General features: G+C 42.6%; 1 protein-coding gene across 4 annotated transcripts in view; it reads left to right on the top strand.

Moving 5' to 3' along the window:
• The window catches only part of ITGA7 (integrin subunit alpha 7), a 215,848-nt gene that overhangs the window by 111,024 nt on the left and 85,225 nt on the right, over positions 1-19,599 (top strand). For all 4 annotated transcript variants that reach the window (XM_077297501.1, XM_077297499.1, XM_077297498.1 and 1 more), the window contains exons 2-3: positions 6,548-6,675; positions 8,666-8,745. In XM_077297501.1, the coding sequence (XP_077153616.1) occupies positions 6,548-6,675; positions 8,666-8,745 (208 nt within the window). The remainder of the gene's footprint in view (positions 1-6,547; positions 6,676-8,665; positions 8,746-19,599) is intronic.

Below are 19,599 nucleotides of genomic sequence, written 5' to 3'. Positions count from 1 at the left end.
ACCATTTTTGTAATCGATCACTGGTAACATTGATCACTTTTTTGCACTTTATCACTGTTTTGTCTTGTTGTGAATTATCCATTGGTTTTAACAGGAACATTTATTAAAAGTTATGTTTTAGTTTACAATTGTCTCTACAGGACTTTGGCAAACAAACTGCCTTCTGTTACAGCCATTTTGACTCATCAGTCCAGAGCACCTGCTGCCATTTTTCTGCAATCCCCAGTTCTTATGTTTTCATGCACAGTTGAGTTGCTTTACTATGTTCCCATTTCAAGGGTGGAATGGTTTTTAACTACAATTTTTCCATGAAGACCATTTCTGGCTACAATTCACTGAAAAATAGGTGGGTTAACTGAGTCCCACTGGTTGCTCCTAGTTCGGCATTGCTGGAAACCTTCCGATTTAGAAGGAAAGAAAGCATGATGTGTCTTTCATCTACTTCACTAAATTTCCTTTGCCCTCCACTGTATCTATGGTCCTCAACACTGCCCATTTCACAGAGCTTCTTCATAAAAGCTTGAATATTACATTTTGAAACCTGCCTGCTTTGAAATCTTTGCCAGGGAGTGACCTTGCTGATTCAGTATAACTATCTTGTGTCTGGTTCACTCTTGCCATAGTGTACGATGTGTGACACGAAACTTTGTAGCAGAGTTTAGCTGTTCCTCATCCATATTAAGCTGTTTATGTTTCAGTTAATGACTGCGTTTCAACCTGCAGCCTACATGAAAATGATGATTATTATCACCAGTTTGGTGTAATTGGTTACTCATACACCTGATTTTAATCCTACAAAATCTCTGTGCAAGTATACATAGAATAATTTATGCTCTTTTGAAGGCTAATTGTAGTTACTCCAAATATTGACGTGAATTAGATTTCTTTTTTGCTTAACTTTACATTTTGCTAATTTGATAAAAACTAAATATTAACACTTCTAGTTTTAAAGCATTCTTACTTTGCAGCATTTTTCTATACCGCCTAAATCTTTAGCACCATACTGTATGTTTTGTTCTAGAGCATAAAGACATCCTTTTTAAAAATGATCCTAAAACTGTGGTTTCCTAAGCTCCTGTTTTTGGAGACCATCTACAGGAACTATAGTGTGTATATACAGCACACCCATTGTATTGTCGTAGCTGGACAGGTCCTAGACACGAAGTATGTGTCACTAAGGCTTCTTTCACACTTCCGTCTTTCTTTTTCCGTCACAATGCGTCGCAAATGTTGCTGCTGGATCCGTTTTTTTCTCATAGACTTGTATTAGTGACGGATTGTGATGGATGGCCACACGTTTCATCTGTCCTGCTCTGGATTCGTCGTACAATTGCTGTCCGTTGGGCGGAGACAATGCACAGAGGAACGTTTTTTGTGTACGTCGGAAAATCGATCAGCGACGGCTTCTGCGCTGTCCGTCGTTTGCTATAATGGAAGCCTATGGACGCAGAATCCGTCACTGACTCTGAAAAGCAGGAATCCAGCGACGGATGCCGTCTTTTCAAACTGAGCATGCGTGGAAGAATTTCCGTCAGGGAAATTCTCTCTCGCTCTCTCTCTACCTCTTTTTACTATTGATGCTGCCTATGCAGCATCAATAGTAAAAATATATAAAGTTAAAAATAATAATAATAAAAAAAATTGTGATATTCTTACCTTCCGGCGCCCCACGCGGCCCCCACAGCCTTCCCAATGCTCGCTTTCCCAGTGATGTCTTTTGAAATGACCCGATGATGTAGCAGTCTTGCGAGACCGCTACGTCATCACAGGTCATTGTCTCACTATGCATCACTGGGAACGGAGCATCGCGAGCATCGGCAAGGCTGCGGGGGTTGCGCTGGACGCCGGAAGGTAAGAATATCGCGATTTTTTTTAAAATTATTTTTAACATGGGTTGTGTTGTGTATGCGTTTTCGCAGCGAAAAACCGTGGTGAAGACGCATACACAACATGTGCACATAGCCTTCTAGGATGCACTGGAACCATCAAAAAAACGGCTCCAGCGCATGTTTTTTATAATCAGCACAGGATCCGTCTTTTCAACATTTTGACGGATTGTGACTGATTGTAAAAAATGGAAGTGTAAAAGAGGCCTGAGGTGGCAATCCTCAGTGGTCTAGGACCCGGAGAAGCAGGCTACAGCATGTATAGTACTGAAAGGTGTTTTTTAATGGTCACAGATTTTGGGTTCAGGTTTTAGGAACAGCCAAAGAGCTGGGTGGGACTGGCCCTTCCCTTAATGTCAGTTCCAGGACTTGGAATGGGCTATATAAGGGCTGTCCCACACGTCCAGATAATTCCGGTACCGGAATAAATCGGTACCGGAGTTATCCGTGTCCGTGTGCCTGGGAACTCACGTAGGCCATACGTGCGGCACACGTGTGCCGCCCGTATGGCGAGTGGGTACCACACGGAGCGTGTGGTACCCACGCGTCTGGTACCCTGCATCGTGCTGAAGCCGCGATTCATATGTTCCCTGCAGCAGCGTTTGCTGCAGAGAAAATATGAATAATAGTGTTTAAAATAAAGATCTATGTGTCCATCGCCCCCCCACCCCCTGTGCGCCCCCCCGCTGTTCAGAAAATACTTACCCGCCTCCCTCGCTGCTTCCTGGTCTGGCTGCGGCTTCTAGTGTATGCGGTCATGTGGGGCCGATCATTTACAGTCATGAATATGTGGCTCCACCTCCCATAGGGGCGGAGCCGACTATTCATGATTGTAAATGAGCGGCCCCACGTGACCGCATACAGTAGGAGGCGCGGGGCAGAGAGGAAGGAGTGACAGCCAACGTGGGTCGGGAGCGGGTGAGTATTTTCTGAACAGCGGGGGGGCGCACAGGGGGTGGGAGGGCGGCGGACACATAGATCTTTATTTTAAACACTATTATTCATATTTTCTCTGCAGCAAACGCTGCTGCAGGGAACATATGAATCGCGGCTTCAGCACCATGTGGGGGGGACAGCGCTTACTGTAGCGCTGTCTCCTGCACGCACACGGACCCCAGACGGAGAACGTCCGTGTGAGGTCCGTGTTTTACACGGACCCATTGACTTTAATGGGTCCGTGTAATATGTGCGCTCCCACGAACACTGACATGTCTCCGTGTTTGGCACACGGAGACATGGTCCGCAAAAAATCAATGACATCTGCACAGATGCATTGATTTTTATGGGTCTACGTGTGTCAGTGTCTCCGGTACGTGAGGAAACTGTCACCTCACGTACCGGAGCCACTGACGTGTGAAACCGGCCTAAGGTAGTTTAGCTGCCTCATTCAGGGTCTGTGTGGATAGGTGGAAAGACCTGTTGTGCTGGTCAGTCATGACGAGATTAGGACTAAGGGTACCGTTACACTAAACGATTTACCAACGATGACGACCAGCGATACGACCTGGCCGTGATCGTTGGTAAGTCGTTGTGTGGTCGCTGGGGAGCTGTCACACAGACAGCTCTCCAGCGACCAACGATGCCGAAGTCCCCGGGTAACCAGGGTAAACATCGGGTTACTAAGCGCAGGGCCGCGCTTAGTAACCTGATGTTTACCCTGGTTACCATTGTAAATGTAAAAAAACCAAAACACTACATACTTACATTCCGGTGTCTGCCACGTCCCTCGTCGGCGGCTTCCCGCACTGACTGTGTCAGTGCCGGCCGTACAGCACAGCACAGCGGTGACGTCACCGCTGTGCTCTGCTTTTACTTTACGGCCGGCGCTCTTTTTTTTTTTACATTTACAATGGTAACCAGGGTAAACATCGGGTTACTAAGCGCGGCCCTGCACTTAGTAACCCGATATTTACCCTGGTTACAAGTGAACACATCGCTGGATCGGTGTCACCCACACCGATCCAGCGATGACAGGGGGTGATCCAGCGACGAAAGAAAGTTTCAAACGATCTGCTACGACGTACGATTCTCAGCAGGGACCCTGATCGCAGTAGCGTGTCAGACACAGCGAGATCGTATGTATATCGCTGGAACGTCACGGATCGTGCCGTCGTAGCGACCAAAGTGCCACTGTGAGACGGTACCCTAAGGGTATGTTTCCACGTTCAGGAAACGCTGCGTTTTTGACGCTGCATTTTTCCGCAGCGTCAAAAACGCAGCGTCCAGATGTTACAGCATAGTGGAGGGGATTTCATGAAATCCCAACTCCACTATGCGTTAAAAAACGCATGCGTTTTTGCCGCAAAGACGCATGCGCGGTGCGTTTTTTCAAAACGCAGCATGTTGCTACAATGAGCAAAACACGCAGGTACACCGCAGGTGACCTGCCAGTGACCTCAGGTGCAGTTTTGGTCAGGATTTTACTTGCATAAAATCCTGACCAAAGCCTGAAGCAAGCCTGAACGTGGACACATACCCTAAGGCTACTTTCACACATCAGGCTTTTTGTTTCAGGCACAATCCGACAATTTTTGGAAAAAACTGATCCGTTTTTTTCCCATAGAGTTGTATTAGCGCCAGATTGTGCTTGATGGCCAGACGTTTCATCCGGTTTTTTTCCGGATCCGTCCAAATAGTCGTTTCCGGTGGACGGAGAAAACGTCCACTGCAACGTTTTTTTGTCCGGCAGAAAAAACTGCACACTGACGGAATCGGGCAAAAACACATGAAACGGAGATGTGAAACACTGAATCCGGCGGCAGGATCCGGTTTTCAAAGCATTTCCCATACAAATCATGTAGATTTTATGTTCTGGGGTCTCTCTCTCTCTCTCTCTCTCTCCCCCCTCTCTCCCGCTCTCTCTCTCCCCTTCCCCGGAACCAGGAAGTCAAAAAATCCATGCGCATTTAAGAAGACCGAATCCAGCTAAAAAACGGATCCAGCGCATCAGTTTTTCACAATTTGCGCTGGATCCGTTTTTTTGCAAATTGGCCTGATTTAGTCTGAAAACAAAATGGATGTGTGAAACTAGCCTAAGCCCTGTTTTTGTTTTGTTTATGCTTTATATCGGAAGGCTGTGCATTTGTTCACGGTGAAGATTTATGAACTTTAATAAATCTGCTGGTTTGGATAAAGATACCTCGAGCCTGTGTGAACACCACCATATGCTAAAGCATGCGATTCCTCACACCACTTGCAAAGACTGCCTATACAAACCATTATATAAAACATAGCAAAGTTAAGACATAATGTTAAAGTTAATGAATTATTTTATACTTTAAGAGGTTTTCTGGTTTCAGAAAACCCATTGCCAGATGCTGTTTTTGATAACCTGTGTTTTACTCCTTCAGTCCAGTTCTGAGTCTCTGCTGCTGCTCCCAGTGTCTCTTATAGTCCACAGTGAGCTGAGAGGCTTATGCCCTCTCCTCAGGCAGAGCCACTGAGCTCACTTAGTCTACGTTCACATTTGCGGTCTGCGCCGCAGCGCCGGGCGCCGCAGCGTCGCCGCATGCGTCATGCGCCCCTATATTTAACATGGGGGCGCATGGACATGCGTCACACTTGCGTTTTGCGCCGCATGCGTCACTGCGGCGCACGCGTCTGGGCGCAGAGGACGCAGCAAGTTGCATTTTTGCTGCGTCCAAAATCAATCAAAAAAAGGACGCATGCGACGCAAAACGCAGCGTTGTGCATGCGTTTTGCTGCGTTTTTGTTTGCGTTGTCCGTTGTGTCGCCGACGCTGCAGCGCACAACGCAAATGTGAACGTAGCCTTATTGGTTCCAGTGATTTTTAAAAGCCGTCGGCACCGCAGACAACACACCCGGCCCGCAGCACAGACTCGGAGCTGGGCCCATGGAGCATGAATAAAGTACAGTTTGGGTTTTTTAAATAAACTGCACCTAGAAGGAGTGGTTTTCTAAAACTGGAAAATTCTTTTAAAATGTACATTGTGTTCTGATAAGTCCAATGCCACTAGGCTAGGCTCACCTAAATGGTGGTGTGCTGCACTGGCTATGAGCCATAAATGGTTTATAGAGAAATACATATTTCTATTGTGGTTATTTGCCTTGCAGGTTTACATAAGAATTTTTTTTTCCCTTTATAAATTGCGTTGTCAATAATCACATCGAAAACCATGGTAATTTAAAGTAAAATACATTAATCAACCAAGACCAAATAAGGCCAGATTGATGGCAACCAATGATGGCAGTTCTGCTCCTTAGGCTGATTGCAGAACAACTTTTGCAGATTGTTTGGTCACACAGTGACAGACGGACCTATACAGATAATATACTCTCAGAAAATGCCTCATCTTCGGGCAGAGAAAAAGAGGCAATGATCTGTAATCACTATCTTACATAGACTTTGTCCTGTAGCATCAGGCCGGGGTGGACATATCATTGGCGCAATCTGTGCAACCGCACAGGGAACCAACAGGAAAGAGGGTCCATTTCCACCTCCAAAAAAGGCGCATTATGATGAGCTATTGGACTTGAAAGAGCCCATTTACTGTTTTTGCAATGGGGCCCTCTTTTGCCTGTGTCCGCCAGTGGCATCAGTATTTATGGCTGCACCTTTTACTTATTTTGTACAGTTGTGCTGCGCTATATTGTCAGTACAGAACATTATATTATAGCACGTGTGTTTTGTTATTTTTCAGGCTCCTGGTTGGAGCTCCACAGGCATCGGCATTACCAAAGCAGTTTTCGAATAGAACAGGGGGGCTTTATGGATGTCCGCTGATTGCAGAAGCCAAAGACTGTGAACGGATTGACATTGATGATGAAGGTAGCGTTTATAAGACACATTATTGTCACAGGTGTACATGCATTTTTATTTGCACACTATTTACTATGGACAGGAGAGCTGTGAGCTTGTCTGTGGCACACGACAAAACGTCAGACATTGTATTAAAGTTCATAAGAAAAATGCATAATATATGATATATAATATATATCTATGAGGCTGGTTTCAGATGTCCTATTTTTATTTGCATGCAAGACAAAACAGGATGACTTTCATCAATGTGCTGGGTCAGATTTTCATCCATTTTTAGCTCATGTGTCAATTTTTGACCATCAGTGTGTCATCAGTTTTTCTTGTATGCTGAAAAAACAACTCCAAAATACTCCAAGCTTCTCCTACCCATTAAACATTAATAAAGAGACATTATTGTTGCATCTATGTTCTCTCCATATTTTTTTCATTGACCTTTTGACTTGTATGAGCAATTTTGATCTGCCAATCAGATCAATATCAGACGTGTTTTTTTCTTTAATTGTGGGCAATCGATCTGCAAAAAAAACAGACCAGTGAAGAACTCCATAGACTATAAATTATTATCTGTACTATCTGTGAAGAACATGGATAGAACATGAACGACACATGTGAAATGTGACATGGACCTTAGTCTTAGAGGTTTATTACCAAAATAATACATTTTTCTCTAGTCATAGGGGATCTCTTGCTGATCAAAAACTATCTGATATGTGGGACCCTGAGTGATCCCAGGAACAGAGTTCAGGAACCCTGAGAATTATCTCTGAATAGAACTGAGGTCTGCATTGGTTACGTTCATTATTTATGGGACTGCCATAGAGAGCCAAGTACAGCACTTTATTTATTATTCTGACATTCTCATAAACAATGATTGGAGCTGTAGAGCCCTGTTCTTGGGGTTTCAGAGTTCCATTCTTGAGATCGCTAGTACATGAGATGCACACGTCTGTGTACTTGTTCTTATGGAAGGAAAAGCAGGAAAACTGACAAATTGGCTTGTAGTCATGACCGAGCTGCTGTCCGGTTACGTTCTGGCACTTTACAGACAAACGTTATCCCAGTCCTAATGTACTGTCAGGTGTGAGGTGCATCACACTCACTTGTAAGTCGCAGGCCTCCGCTGCCTCCAGGCTTCCATTCTCAGGAGCCGCCGCATACAGTTCAGGAGACACCAAGCTATTTACAACATTTCTTCCTTCCTTGGTACAATACTTCTTCAGCCCTGCCACTCGTTCATCTTGGACTACTCCTAAGCCCGCTGATTCCTCTAGCCTCAGGGATTTCCTGTCCACTTCAGCAGTGCACCCGGGACCGACCACCCATCCCTCACGTAATTTTACATCCACCGACCTTGAAATGTCAGAAGAACAGGCCCATTATTTGGTACCAGGCCTGAGCCCTAGGCTCTAGACGTTACAGGCATGTCCATAAGGAATTTCAGTATGACCTCCCACTGCCTCGAACAATTGGCCCATGCTGTCCCTAGAAGCCCACTGCACCTGAACTTGACATTGACAGTGTTATCAACATTGACCCCCTGTTATCAACACTAGTTTCCACCCAATGGGCTAGTTCTATCATTAACAATGTCCTATCCTATAAACTAAACCTACTGTTCTCATTCTATGTCTCATACTGTTGCTAAATCACTTACTATATAAACTGTCTTTATGCTATCCTAAGCTAATTCCTGTGCTTATTCTGCACTATACACTTCTCACATTATGCATTAACACTTTACAAGACTCATATGCTGTACATTACCATAACTCATTATATAATATGCACATCACTATTACATGTAAAACCACATGACACTATACACTTAGTACGACTGTTGCTGGCAGCGGCAGAGACAGGGTAACACAGGCCACGTCCGTACACAGTTACAATGTGTTGACATTTTTTACTACTTATCTTTGACAACTGTTAGGAAAGAACATTTCTACAACTTTTGTCTGCATTCTTTCTGTAACTTAAGCTTTTGTATCTCCACCAGTGGATAGGAACAGAGAGAGTAAAGAAAACCAATGGCTTGGGGTGACAGTGAAAAGTCAAGGTCCCGGGGGAAAGATTGTGGTGAGTTGCATTTTATACTATCTAATTATATTGAGTAAAATGAGAATTACTCAGTTATTGTTTTGCATTCAAGAAAGTGATAGACGGCCATTCTCATTTCACTTTCCATCTCTAGGATCTCCTTTTCATACAGGCCAATAAAATGAAATTATTTCTATCAATGGTTAATCAACAAAATTAGATATTTATGTAGTAGCTATGTTACCAACACAAATGGATTGGGACTTTTAAACCAGACTTACTCCTGAGAAAGGAGCATCTATTACTGCCAAAATGCCTTATAAACCTCTGAATGTATTTGCTTGCTTCTACGGGGAGAGAGGAAAAAGCCACAGCTAGACTTCTCTGTCACCAGCTTATGTTTGCATTAAGAAAGGATAGGACATGTTAACATTCCAGATGCTTGATCTGCTCTTTCCCTAGGCCTGTTCTTGGGGAATAGTCAGCAGGCCCCCATACACATTAGAATGGTTTGAGTTCTGGCTGATGGATTGGAAGGAAACCAAAGAAGCCGCAAATCTTAAAACAGTGTCACCATGATTAGTGACATGATGAGCATGACCAAATCGCAATAAAACACGCCCAAACGGCATTGATCTGTCTCCCTGACATATATTTCAGTACACTGACTGCACTAGTAACATATGACAATGCCTGACATATTGCAATCTATCATTTATCTGAACACATCCAAGAACCAATATCATCATGGATGAGGCCTGTGTGTATAATATTGACATCTACGAATTTAGGCTGGGTGGCATCTACTCATTTAGGCTGGGTTCACATATTTCCGTTGCATTAGGATGAGTTCGATAAATTGGAACCAATGCAAAAATGTATAAGTTGCCTCTAGGCATCGTCACAATTTGCTCCAGGTCCATGATACGAATTTAACATGAAAAGATGTGATCCGGCCCCTAGATCCCACCTGTCGTGCACAAAACTAATGAATTAAACGCCGGCTGGAAACTATGGCACAGTGCTGTCCATACGTGAATCTAACTGTAAGGAGCCCACTGATATAGACAGGTTCGGTCTACAGTCTAATGTGTATCGGTGCCCTCAACCTCATCGGATAAGGATCTGGCATATCTGATTTTAGACTGCTCAACCTTTTGTTCTGTAAGTAGTATTATGTGTATGGGAGAGTCGGGCGAGATAGCTATCTCCGGATAGCGTTTGGCCACCAGCTAGCTATCATATGGAGGATGGGCCTTACAAGTGTGATATAAAAATAACCCTTTCAAACAAGAATAAAAAAGGCTTATAAAACATGAGGATTTGTTGATTGATTGACTCTGATATAACAGTACTGCACTAGTTTCCTTCATTGTTTCCTACCAGATTTTCTACCTATATTTCTACTAGTGGAATTGCCTACAGTAACAATAAACTTTACAGTCTTTTTCTTACTCCACATTTCCATGCTCTGAATTAATGATGATTTTTTTCTCCTTATTATACATACAGTACAATGCCACTTTCTATCCACTGAACTTTCCCTTGTATATTTCAGTGTGCATCAGCAGCCAGAAAATGCTGTATATTTGTATTCTTATGGTATATGACACCACTCTCATATGATTGCTGTTGTTTCCCAGGACAATGAAAATAAATAGCTTTTATTTAGTTTTGCCAGATAAAAAAGGAGAAAGAAGACAAAAAAGAGACATTGATTATGTATAAGTTGCAATTAACAAAGAAAATAAAAACTGAGAAAATGCAATTATTAGCAGATAGCAGATGCTTTTACAATAAGTGCATCATAACCTAATATATTTCTTTCATTTTTACTTTGCTTGAAATTCATATGACTGTGACACGTTATACAAGTAAGAGGGGTGAAAGCTGATATAGCATAGCAACAAAACATGGAGGGAAAATGTGATTGAAAGTGCAAGCTAGCATTTGAAAAATTGTGCCCTAGATGCTGCATAGTGTGAACTTGATTTGTTAGCCCCCACTTAATATGAGGGCGTACAGAAGTGTGGTATAGGGCCTATGTACCTCTATGGGAGCCTCAAAGGGGTTTTCCAGGAAAAACAAATATACATAAATCTCAATTAAATAGTAAGTTCTAGAACCTACTAATATGGTTCTGTTAGCTGTAAGGCTGGTAGCTGCTACTTCCGTGGTCGCAGTGGCCTTGCTTCCTCTCCTGCTCTTGACAAGTGGCCATTGCAGTTTGTGAAGGCAGATGGCTGACTACCTAATTCTATAGCTAAGTCAACTCGGTCTAAGGCCTTTTTCACAAGTCAGTGTCTCCGGTACGTGTGATGACAGCTTTCACACGTACCGGAGACACTTGCACACGTATTCAAATGAATGGGTCTGTGCACATATCAGTGTGTTTCCGCGGACTGTGTATCTGTGTGACCAACACGTAGACATGTCAGTTTTTTACCGTCAGCATGGACCGTACAACGTCCCACACATGTGCACACTGATGACACACTGGGATGTCATCTGTGTGACACGTCCCGGCGCCTGAGACGCAGCGGTACAGTAAGTGCTGTTCCCCAGTGCCTGGTGCTGAAGATAGCTCTCATCATTCTCCCTTGCTCTGCTGGCGATTGGCGCATGCAGAGGAGAATGATAAGAGCTGTATTCAAGTAAGAACAATGAGATCAGGGCACAGCTGATGGGAGTATTCATCAGCCAGCTCCTGCGCTGTAAATAAATAATTTTAAAAAATCCAGCTGCTATTTTTAGGCTGGGGGCTATATCAATGGCACCTTACCAGCTTGAGAATACCAGCCCCCAGCTGTCAGCTTTAGCAAGGCTGGTTGTCAAAAAAATGGGGGGACCCTACGCTGGAATTTTTTTAAATTATTTACAGCGCAGGAGCTGGCTGATGAATACCCCCATCAGCCGCCGCCTGCTGTTAATGTTCTCACTTGAATACAACTCTCTTCATTCTTCCCTGTGTGCGCTAATCGCCGGCAGAGCAGGGGAGAATGATGAGAGCCGTCTTCAGCACCTGGCGCCGGGTAAGAGCGCTTACTGTAACGCTTCTTTCCTGGCGCCCATCCATGTGGTACTGATGTGGCACACGGTTGCCACACGTGTGCCGCAAGTATTACATACACAGACATTGACATCTCGGGTACCGGAAATATCAGGATGTGTGAAACCGACCTAAGGCCACATTCGCCCATTCAGTATTTGGTCAGTATTTCACATCAGTATTTGTAAACCAAAACCAGGAGTGAAACAATCAGAGGAAAAGTATAATAGAAACATATCACCACTTCTGTATTTTACACCCACTCCTTGGCTTACAAATACTGATGTAAATTACTGACCAAATACTGAACGTGTGAACGTGGCCTAATGGCAGAGAAAGACAATGTGGCTAGCTTAGCTATTGAAATAAGCAGTTATTAGTTTGCCCATCACACACTGCGCTGATGACATGCAGACATGTGAAGATTAGCTGCTTGATAATGGCGGCAACCTTGCCTAATAAAACATTAGTAAGTTATACAACCTACTGTTTATATTAGATTTCTGTAGATTTTTTCTGCTTGGAAAATCCCTTTAACAAGACTCTATTCAAAACTTAATGATAATACTATTGTGTGAATTAAAAAAAGGGTTGAAACCTGAATATCTTCATGTACCATAAGGCTTCATACGCACGGCCTTTTTAAGATCCGAATTGTACCACAATTCCGAATATAGGGTCATGCTCAGGTACCTCCTCATGCTTGTGATTTTACATGGAGGCATACAAAGTAAGGAAAAAAAGAAGGCTTACTGAATGAATCTATGCCATATTACAGAGACATTCTTCTTAGAAGCATTGCTACTAGGATCAATCATTGTGCATCACGTAGTAATTTTATGAAACAGATACATTCCATGTGCTCTACTCTCTGGCACTGATTAATTATTTGTGGTTTTATGAAGTCACTTTCCATTTTTGTCTAGAGGTGTTATTTGCCGTTTTTGGCGCCAATTTTTTCAAAATGGCGAATGCGATTCATGAATTTGGTGCAAAGTCAAAAAGGGTCTTTTTTCTGACTTGAACTGTTTTTGCAAATTTTTGGTGGCTAAACTTTCCTAAAATGGTGCAAAAACTGCACAGAACTACTGGCATACTCCAAAATACTTTAAGGGGAGACTGGAGTGGAGTTGCACCAAATTTTCTAACTCTTAAAAATTTACAACTGATGAATCGGGAGGGGGGGAGGTATACATGGAATCACTAAACTCTGCCAGCAAAGCAGAAAAAAAAACCGTCAGGGACATATAAAGCAGACTGCAAAAATGCGCAAATAGAATGATGAATTCAAACCAAATGTAATGCTAAGTCAAGGATTCCAGCGTAAGAAAAAACAGGAGGGTACTTCTTAAACAGAGGGGTGAGACAAAGGCGTAGTCAGGTCACAGTCCAGGGTCGGAATTCCAAGAAGGTAGCGGATCAAGACAAAGGGGCTAGGCAAACGGATGGTCAAAGGCAAATCCAAGGTTGGGCAACTAAGATCAGAAAATTAGAACTCAGAATACAAAGCAAAGCTACAACTGGCAATGTTCTAATCATTGCCAGCCAGCTAAATAGGCAGGTAATCACCCAGAATGGGTGACACCTGGAGGAAACCCCACCGGCCTGGCCAGATTGGACAGCTGAGCTGTCATTTACAATACTGACAGCTAAGCACTCCACTGTCTCAGATTGGGAGGCTGAGCTGTCACTTGTAATCCTGACAGCTCACCAAGCCCCTCACTGATCCTATAGGTTGGCTGAGCTGTCACTCACAGTGGTGGAGTCATGACACCAAACAAAAAAGGCAAAAACACAAAATTAGACAAAAACCATGCTCTAAATCAATAATGAATAGGGGTCATTGGTTCTAATTGATCAAGTTGTTTTGGCCACAATTCTGACATAACGGTGTTTGGAATATTGTAAAATTGTTGTGTGCCTCATAGTTGTCAAAAAATGTGCGATTTTTGGTGTTTTACGCCTCCTTCGGCCATCTCTGCCAAACTTTTTTTAAAGTGGAAAAGCCTACTGGGGAGCGGGGGGGTTATGGTTGAGCACAGCCGACAAATTAGTCATAATGGCCCCATTCATCAAGACTGGCAATATTCACATGCCTCTTAATGAATCATGAGCGTCTGATGAGTGGCGTGCGCCTCATCATAAACCTTGCTCCAATCCCTGTTGGAGTAAGATATGTGGTGTAGTGAATGCCGCTAATCATATGAACACCTCATCCCGCCACAACTCTGCCCACTATGTTGGAGCTGTATGAAAATAGTGTGGCAACGCAAAAAGTCTCAAGAATTTAAGCACAGCCTCGAGTTGTGCCAAAATTTTAGTGACTTTTCATAGATTTTTTTATGCCAAAATTCTGGGGTAAAAGTTTTAATGAATTGAGCCCAATGAGCTCCAAAAAAGAGACAAAAATTACAATAGAAATAATCATCAATATTAACAGAAATAAACACTTGAAATAGATCACTCTGTTTCTAATGACTCTATATAATATATGAGTTTCACTTTTTGTATTGAAGAACTGAAATAAATTAACTTTTTGATGATATTGTAATTTTGTGAGAAGCACCTGTATATATTTTATAGCATATTACATATATATATAATATCACAGCATGCTCTTCTTAATGGATATAACAAGAATATATCTAGTCAAATGTATACATGAAAAAAATGACTCAAGCTGACCAAACACCTTTCATGAAGTTTTTGCACTTATTTGGCTGTTCATATGCCTGTTATATTTGTATGGAAAGATCTGTGACTATTTTTTTCACTGATGTACTGCATGAAGAAGCCCAGATACCCAGATACATGCTACTCTACCTGCTGGAAAGCAATTTGTGGCCTTAGCCTAGAGCAGTGAGTCAGAGTTACTGGTGTTATTGCCCTGAGCTGCTGACATGAGTCAGATCTACCGTTAGCACTGACATTCCATCCCTGGCTGCATTCCGGGAGGGAGCCGCCAGTCTGCATTTACAAGCCTAGTTATATGGGAATAGATGGCACTCAGTGTAATGAGCGCCTATAACAAAACCATACTCCATAAAGGCAAAATGATCTATTATAAATCTGCACATTTCCAATGAGTTTCTTGCGTGTTAATCTGGAGCTGGGAGATGATTGATCTCTTCTTTGCACACATACCAGAGTGTAACTGATGGTACTTTATAATCTTGTCTTACCAGATGCTGGTGCCTAACAGTGCCAAGCCCGGCTTCTGAAATGTTAAATAATAGATTAGAATTATCCTCTCAGATTCTTGGAAAACGTTCTCATAGATTGTTAGGATAATACATATCTGCAGCAAAAAGAAAGATGGTTGTGGTATGAGGCAGTATATTAAGTGTATGCATGTGACACGCATACCCGTGTGTCTCCTGGGGAACAAAGTGTATACATAGTGCTTACACTGCGCAGCGAATGCTTGGATGGAAAGTGTTCGTATCCAGGTTGTCCTGGTTATTCTATGACCTCCTCATTGTCGGCACGGCAGGAAGGGTGGGATTCTGGGGGAATATTTAATTTATCTACTGAAAATATGGTGCCGTATATATATATATACGGTGCCAACAGTCTACAAATTTCAGGACAGTCCGTAATAATTAGGCACTTTTTGCATTGTCCGTAAAACAATTTTAAGGTGACTGTGATTTTTTTTTTAAGGTAAATAAAACTATATAAATTATTTTCACTGTAATTATCATCGTTTTACAGTTTACAGTTATTGCAGCTGATGTCTTCATATCAGAATTATGGGCTGTAGACATGGATCACTTAAAATCATAATCCCTCATAATTTCCAAATGTCTGTAAAAAATATTGCCTATCCGTGATTTTTTGATAATCTGTCCAGAAAAATTAAAAAGTGAAGTTGTCAACCCTGTGTCATGGTTCCATTACTCTGTGTGTCTGGGATGCAGTTACTGACAGCTCAGTCATCCAGTCTGGTGCAGGGGCCTGCTGAGATATCAGTGTGTTAAGTGACAGTTCTGCCATCCAATCTGAGAGGGGGAGGCACTGGCTGTCTCCAGATGTTCATTGTCCCAGGTACATTCTGCTACTGTGTGGTTTGTCTCTCTGGGCCTTGCGTCTGTAAATTTTTAGTTGTCTGAATTTAGACCTTGTTCTGATGATCCATCTAAGGCTACTTTCACACTAGCGTCGCTTGCTGTCCGTCGCAATGCGTCGTTTCGGACAAAAAACGCATCTTTCAAAGTTGCCCGCAGGATGCGTTTTTTCTCCATAGGCTTGCATTAGCGACGCATTGCGACGTATGGCCACAGGTCGCATCCGTCGTTCGACGGATGCGTCGTGTTTCGGCGGACCGTCGGCACAAAAAAATGTTACATGTAACCTTTTTGTGCGTCGTGTCCACCATTTCCGACAGCGCATGCGCGGCCGGAACTCCGCCCCATCCTCCATGGACATTACAATGGGGAAGCGGATGCGTTGAAAAACTGCATCCGCTGCCCCCGTTGTTCATTATTTTCGCAACGTGCGTCGGTACGTCGGACCGACGATAGTGTGAAAGTAGCCTAAGTCCTTGTGCTCTGATTCACTATCCTCCGGGTATTCTGACCTTGGAACATTACCTGACTACACCTTTGTCTGACTGTATAGTCCTTACTGGTGGCATGGTAGCCTAGGGGGCAGTATACGTCAATTCTCCTGTCTCTAAGTGTAACGGGTCACGGTTATCCTTGTGAAGAGTTACATGCCAGGCCTGGTACGGCAGAGTGAAAAGGATTATAAGCCCTGCAGTGCTTGTCTGGGAAATTAAATATGCAAATTGTCTCTTCAGAGAGGAAGAGGACTTGGAAGCGTCCTCACACTGGCATACCAGGCATGTCACTCTCCACAATTAGAAATATTACCTCTTAGATCCCAGTCAGAAGCCTTTCACCTAGCCATATCAGATCTCATACTTTGCACTGACGAGGGACAACACCTCAAAACGCCGTGTACAAATAGAGATTGTGGTTTGGCTTTTATCCTAGGTCATTTGGTAAGGCACGTTAAAGGTTCGATATTGACTTTTAGGATTGCTACGTACAATACGTGGCACCAGAGTTTGAGTCCAGTTCTCTTCCTCTCTGAAAAGGAAATTTGCCTCTAAGTCTAAACATCCGCACTGTGGCTGTAGAATTTATTTCATGCAATTTGGAGAGATACCATTCTGAAAACCCTTTTTTAGGTGACAGAAGACACATGCAGATCTCATACGCTGTTATTCGATCATATTGTTATAATCAAATTTGATTAGATTGCATTGTTCATTCTGATTTTCTGGCAGCTTCCTTTCTTTTGTAGTCATATCTTTATTATACATCCTTCAAAGGGGGTCAAATCAGTCAGTAGTGAGAAGAAATGAGGATACTACTGATAGGCTATAAATGCCATTATTCTCACTAGCAGCCTCATTAATCTCCGCTCTTCCCCTGCGACAGTGATGTGTTATTATTAAGAATTCCAGAACTAAAGTTAAATTAATGAATATAAACAGGCACCCGGCCACACTCCTCCAATACGAGGGAAGGAGCTGCACTTTCATATTGTATAAACATCTTGGCAATTTATTGCAGGGTTTTATTATTTATAGAAGGGACGAGAAGCCAAACGAGCCTGAGATTTAGAACACATATTTCCATTCTCGTCAGTCAAGCAGTTTTTCTCCATGTGCAGTCATAACCCGGTCCGGCCCCGCGTTATTTTTAGAATGACCAACTGTATTGCATAGTTTACAAGCACTGTCTGGTACCGGCTTCCTTTTAACTTAATTTTCCAGACCTGAAGAAATGGCCTCCGGAATTGTTGTATTTAATTATATTAGCTGTGCTCCTTCCCAATATTTTGTAATTAGGCTCAATGTGAATATTGTGAATGTGGCTTCTGAATACGGTCTGGAAGTGTATCAGCATAGTTACCAAAGGATTGTAAAGCAGATTAGATGCTGCAGAAATAGCAATGTCCAATTTATCTAGTCCAGCAACTTCTTGTGTCTGGCAGGCTGCATGCATCTATAGGTACTGAATCACTGAAGAGATATTTGTAAGGAGATGAACAGGAGAGAAGACGCATGCAGTTAATGCCTAGCAGAGTAGTTGCAGGTGAACACTGCCATCTGCTGGTCAGGGGTTATAGAGCAAGTGAAAGCAAAAAGAACTATAGTAGCAGGAACCTAACAGTGAAGTATATGTTTCCTCGGGGAAAAATTGAAGAAGACACCAGGTCAGGTGACAGTTGTGGCACAGTTATTAATTATAAAAAGCCCGGAAAGGAAAGTAAGGGGAGGAGTTGGCACCAAAACACGTAACAGGATGGATGTGCAGTGTAGCAGAACTGACTTATAACCGCCATTGCAAGTAATGACTGAGCGATTAGATCTGGTTGGAGGACTGAATAACCCCATCTGAGAGACCAAGGCTGAGAGGTCCGAAATGAGTGAGCCAACCCAGGTCATGAAAAGTGATCATGCTGCAGAGAGGGACATTCATGTGAGCTGTTGCTTTCAGCGTAGACGTATGGTACAGAGTATGGGCATGGGCTTTGCTTCAGGGAATGAAAATGGTAGTGTGATGAGTGTACTGTCTACCAAGTAACTCGTCAATCTGGGACTTTCGGCCGTTAGGGCCTGTGTGACATTTGGAGGCACCTAGAGAAAAATAACAGTGACTGACCCATTAGTGAGAGGGATGCCCATTAGGTTGGGGCTTAGGATGAACTCATACCTATGATTGTAGTTCCTTAGCTGTAAATATAAAGCAGAGTGTGTATATGATATATATGTGTATCACTGTATAGATATCATATTTAGTTGTGTTACTGTGTTCTGATTGTGCCATATTTTACTCTAATTTCATTGTTCCTCGTTACCTTTGACAATGTGCCTATATATATATATATATATATATATATATATATACAGTACAGACCAAAAGTTCGGACACACCTTCTCATTTAAAGATTTTTCTGTATTTTCATGACTATGAAAATTGAACATTCACACTGAAGGCATCAAAACTATGAATTAACACATGTGGAATTATATACTTAACAAAAAAGTGTGAAACAGCTGAAAATATGTCTTATATTCTAGGATCTTCAAAGTAGCCACCTTTTGCTTTGATAGTCATGAAAATACAGAAAAATCTTTAAATGAGAAGGTGTGTCTAAACTTTTGGTCTGCCATCTGCCTCCTATCTGACTGACAGGTCAGTCTTCTTTTATTGACCTGCTTTGCCTTGTGAGATCTTGCGCCAACTCCATCATTGCCTGTGGCGGTTCATGGTAAGGTACTGATGACTTTGTGAGAGCCGGACTATCAGTCTGCACATGCACCACCACAAGCAATAATAAAGAGGGATAAGTGCATGGTCCCACCCCACTCCACTTGCCCCTCATTTGCATAATATTTCAATTATGTATTTTGCTAAAACAGCAAAAAAGGATTTCTACAAGCAAGGTAATTTTTTTTAAGCATCTCAGTGCCTTTATATACAAGACATTAGTTTGGGATATAAAATCCTGAGGATAGGTTCCCTTTAAGTAAAATTTAGCTATTTAGGTAAATCTGACTGAAATTGAAGGGGAATTTTTGGGGCCTTCAAATGAATCACTAAATATAAAATATATCTCATAATTTCTACTTAACATAATATTGCCTGAGTTTTTGTTCAGACACGGAATAATTGTGCCAAGGTTGGGAGGAAATGCTCTAAAATGATAAAAGACTAATTACTCACCTGATAAATCCTGTGCCATTCAGTGTTGGTGCTCCCCGGCAGTGTTTATTTACAGTGATATTTCCAACTACCTACAGGACCGCTGCAGGCAATCACTGGCCT

This window comes from Ranitomeya variabilis, chromosome 3 (genome assembly GCF_051348905.1).
Source record: "Ranitomeya variabilis isolate aRanVar5 chromosome 3, aRanVar5.hap1, whole genome shotgun sequence".
NCBI classification, from domain to species: Eukaryota; Metazoa; Chordata; class Amphibia; order Anura; family Dendrobatidae; genus Ranitomeya; species Ranitomeya variabilis.
The sequence above is the reverse complement of the archived record's forward strand: the minus strand, read 5'-3'. Positions and strand labels throughout refer to the sequence as shown.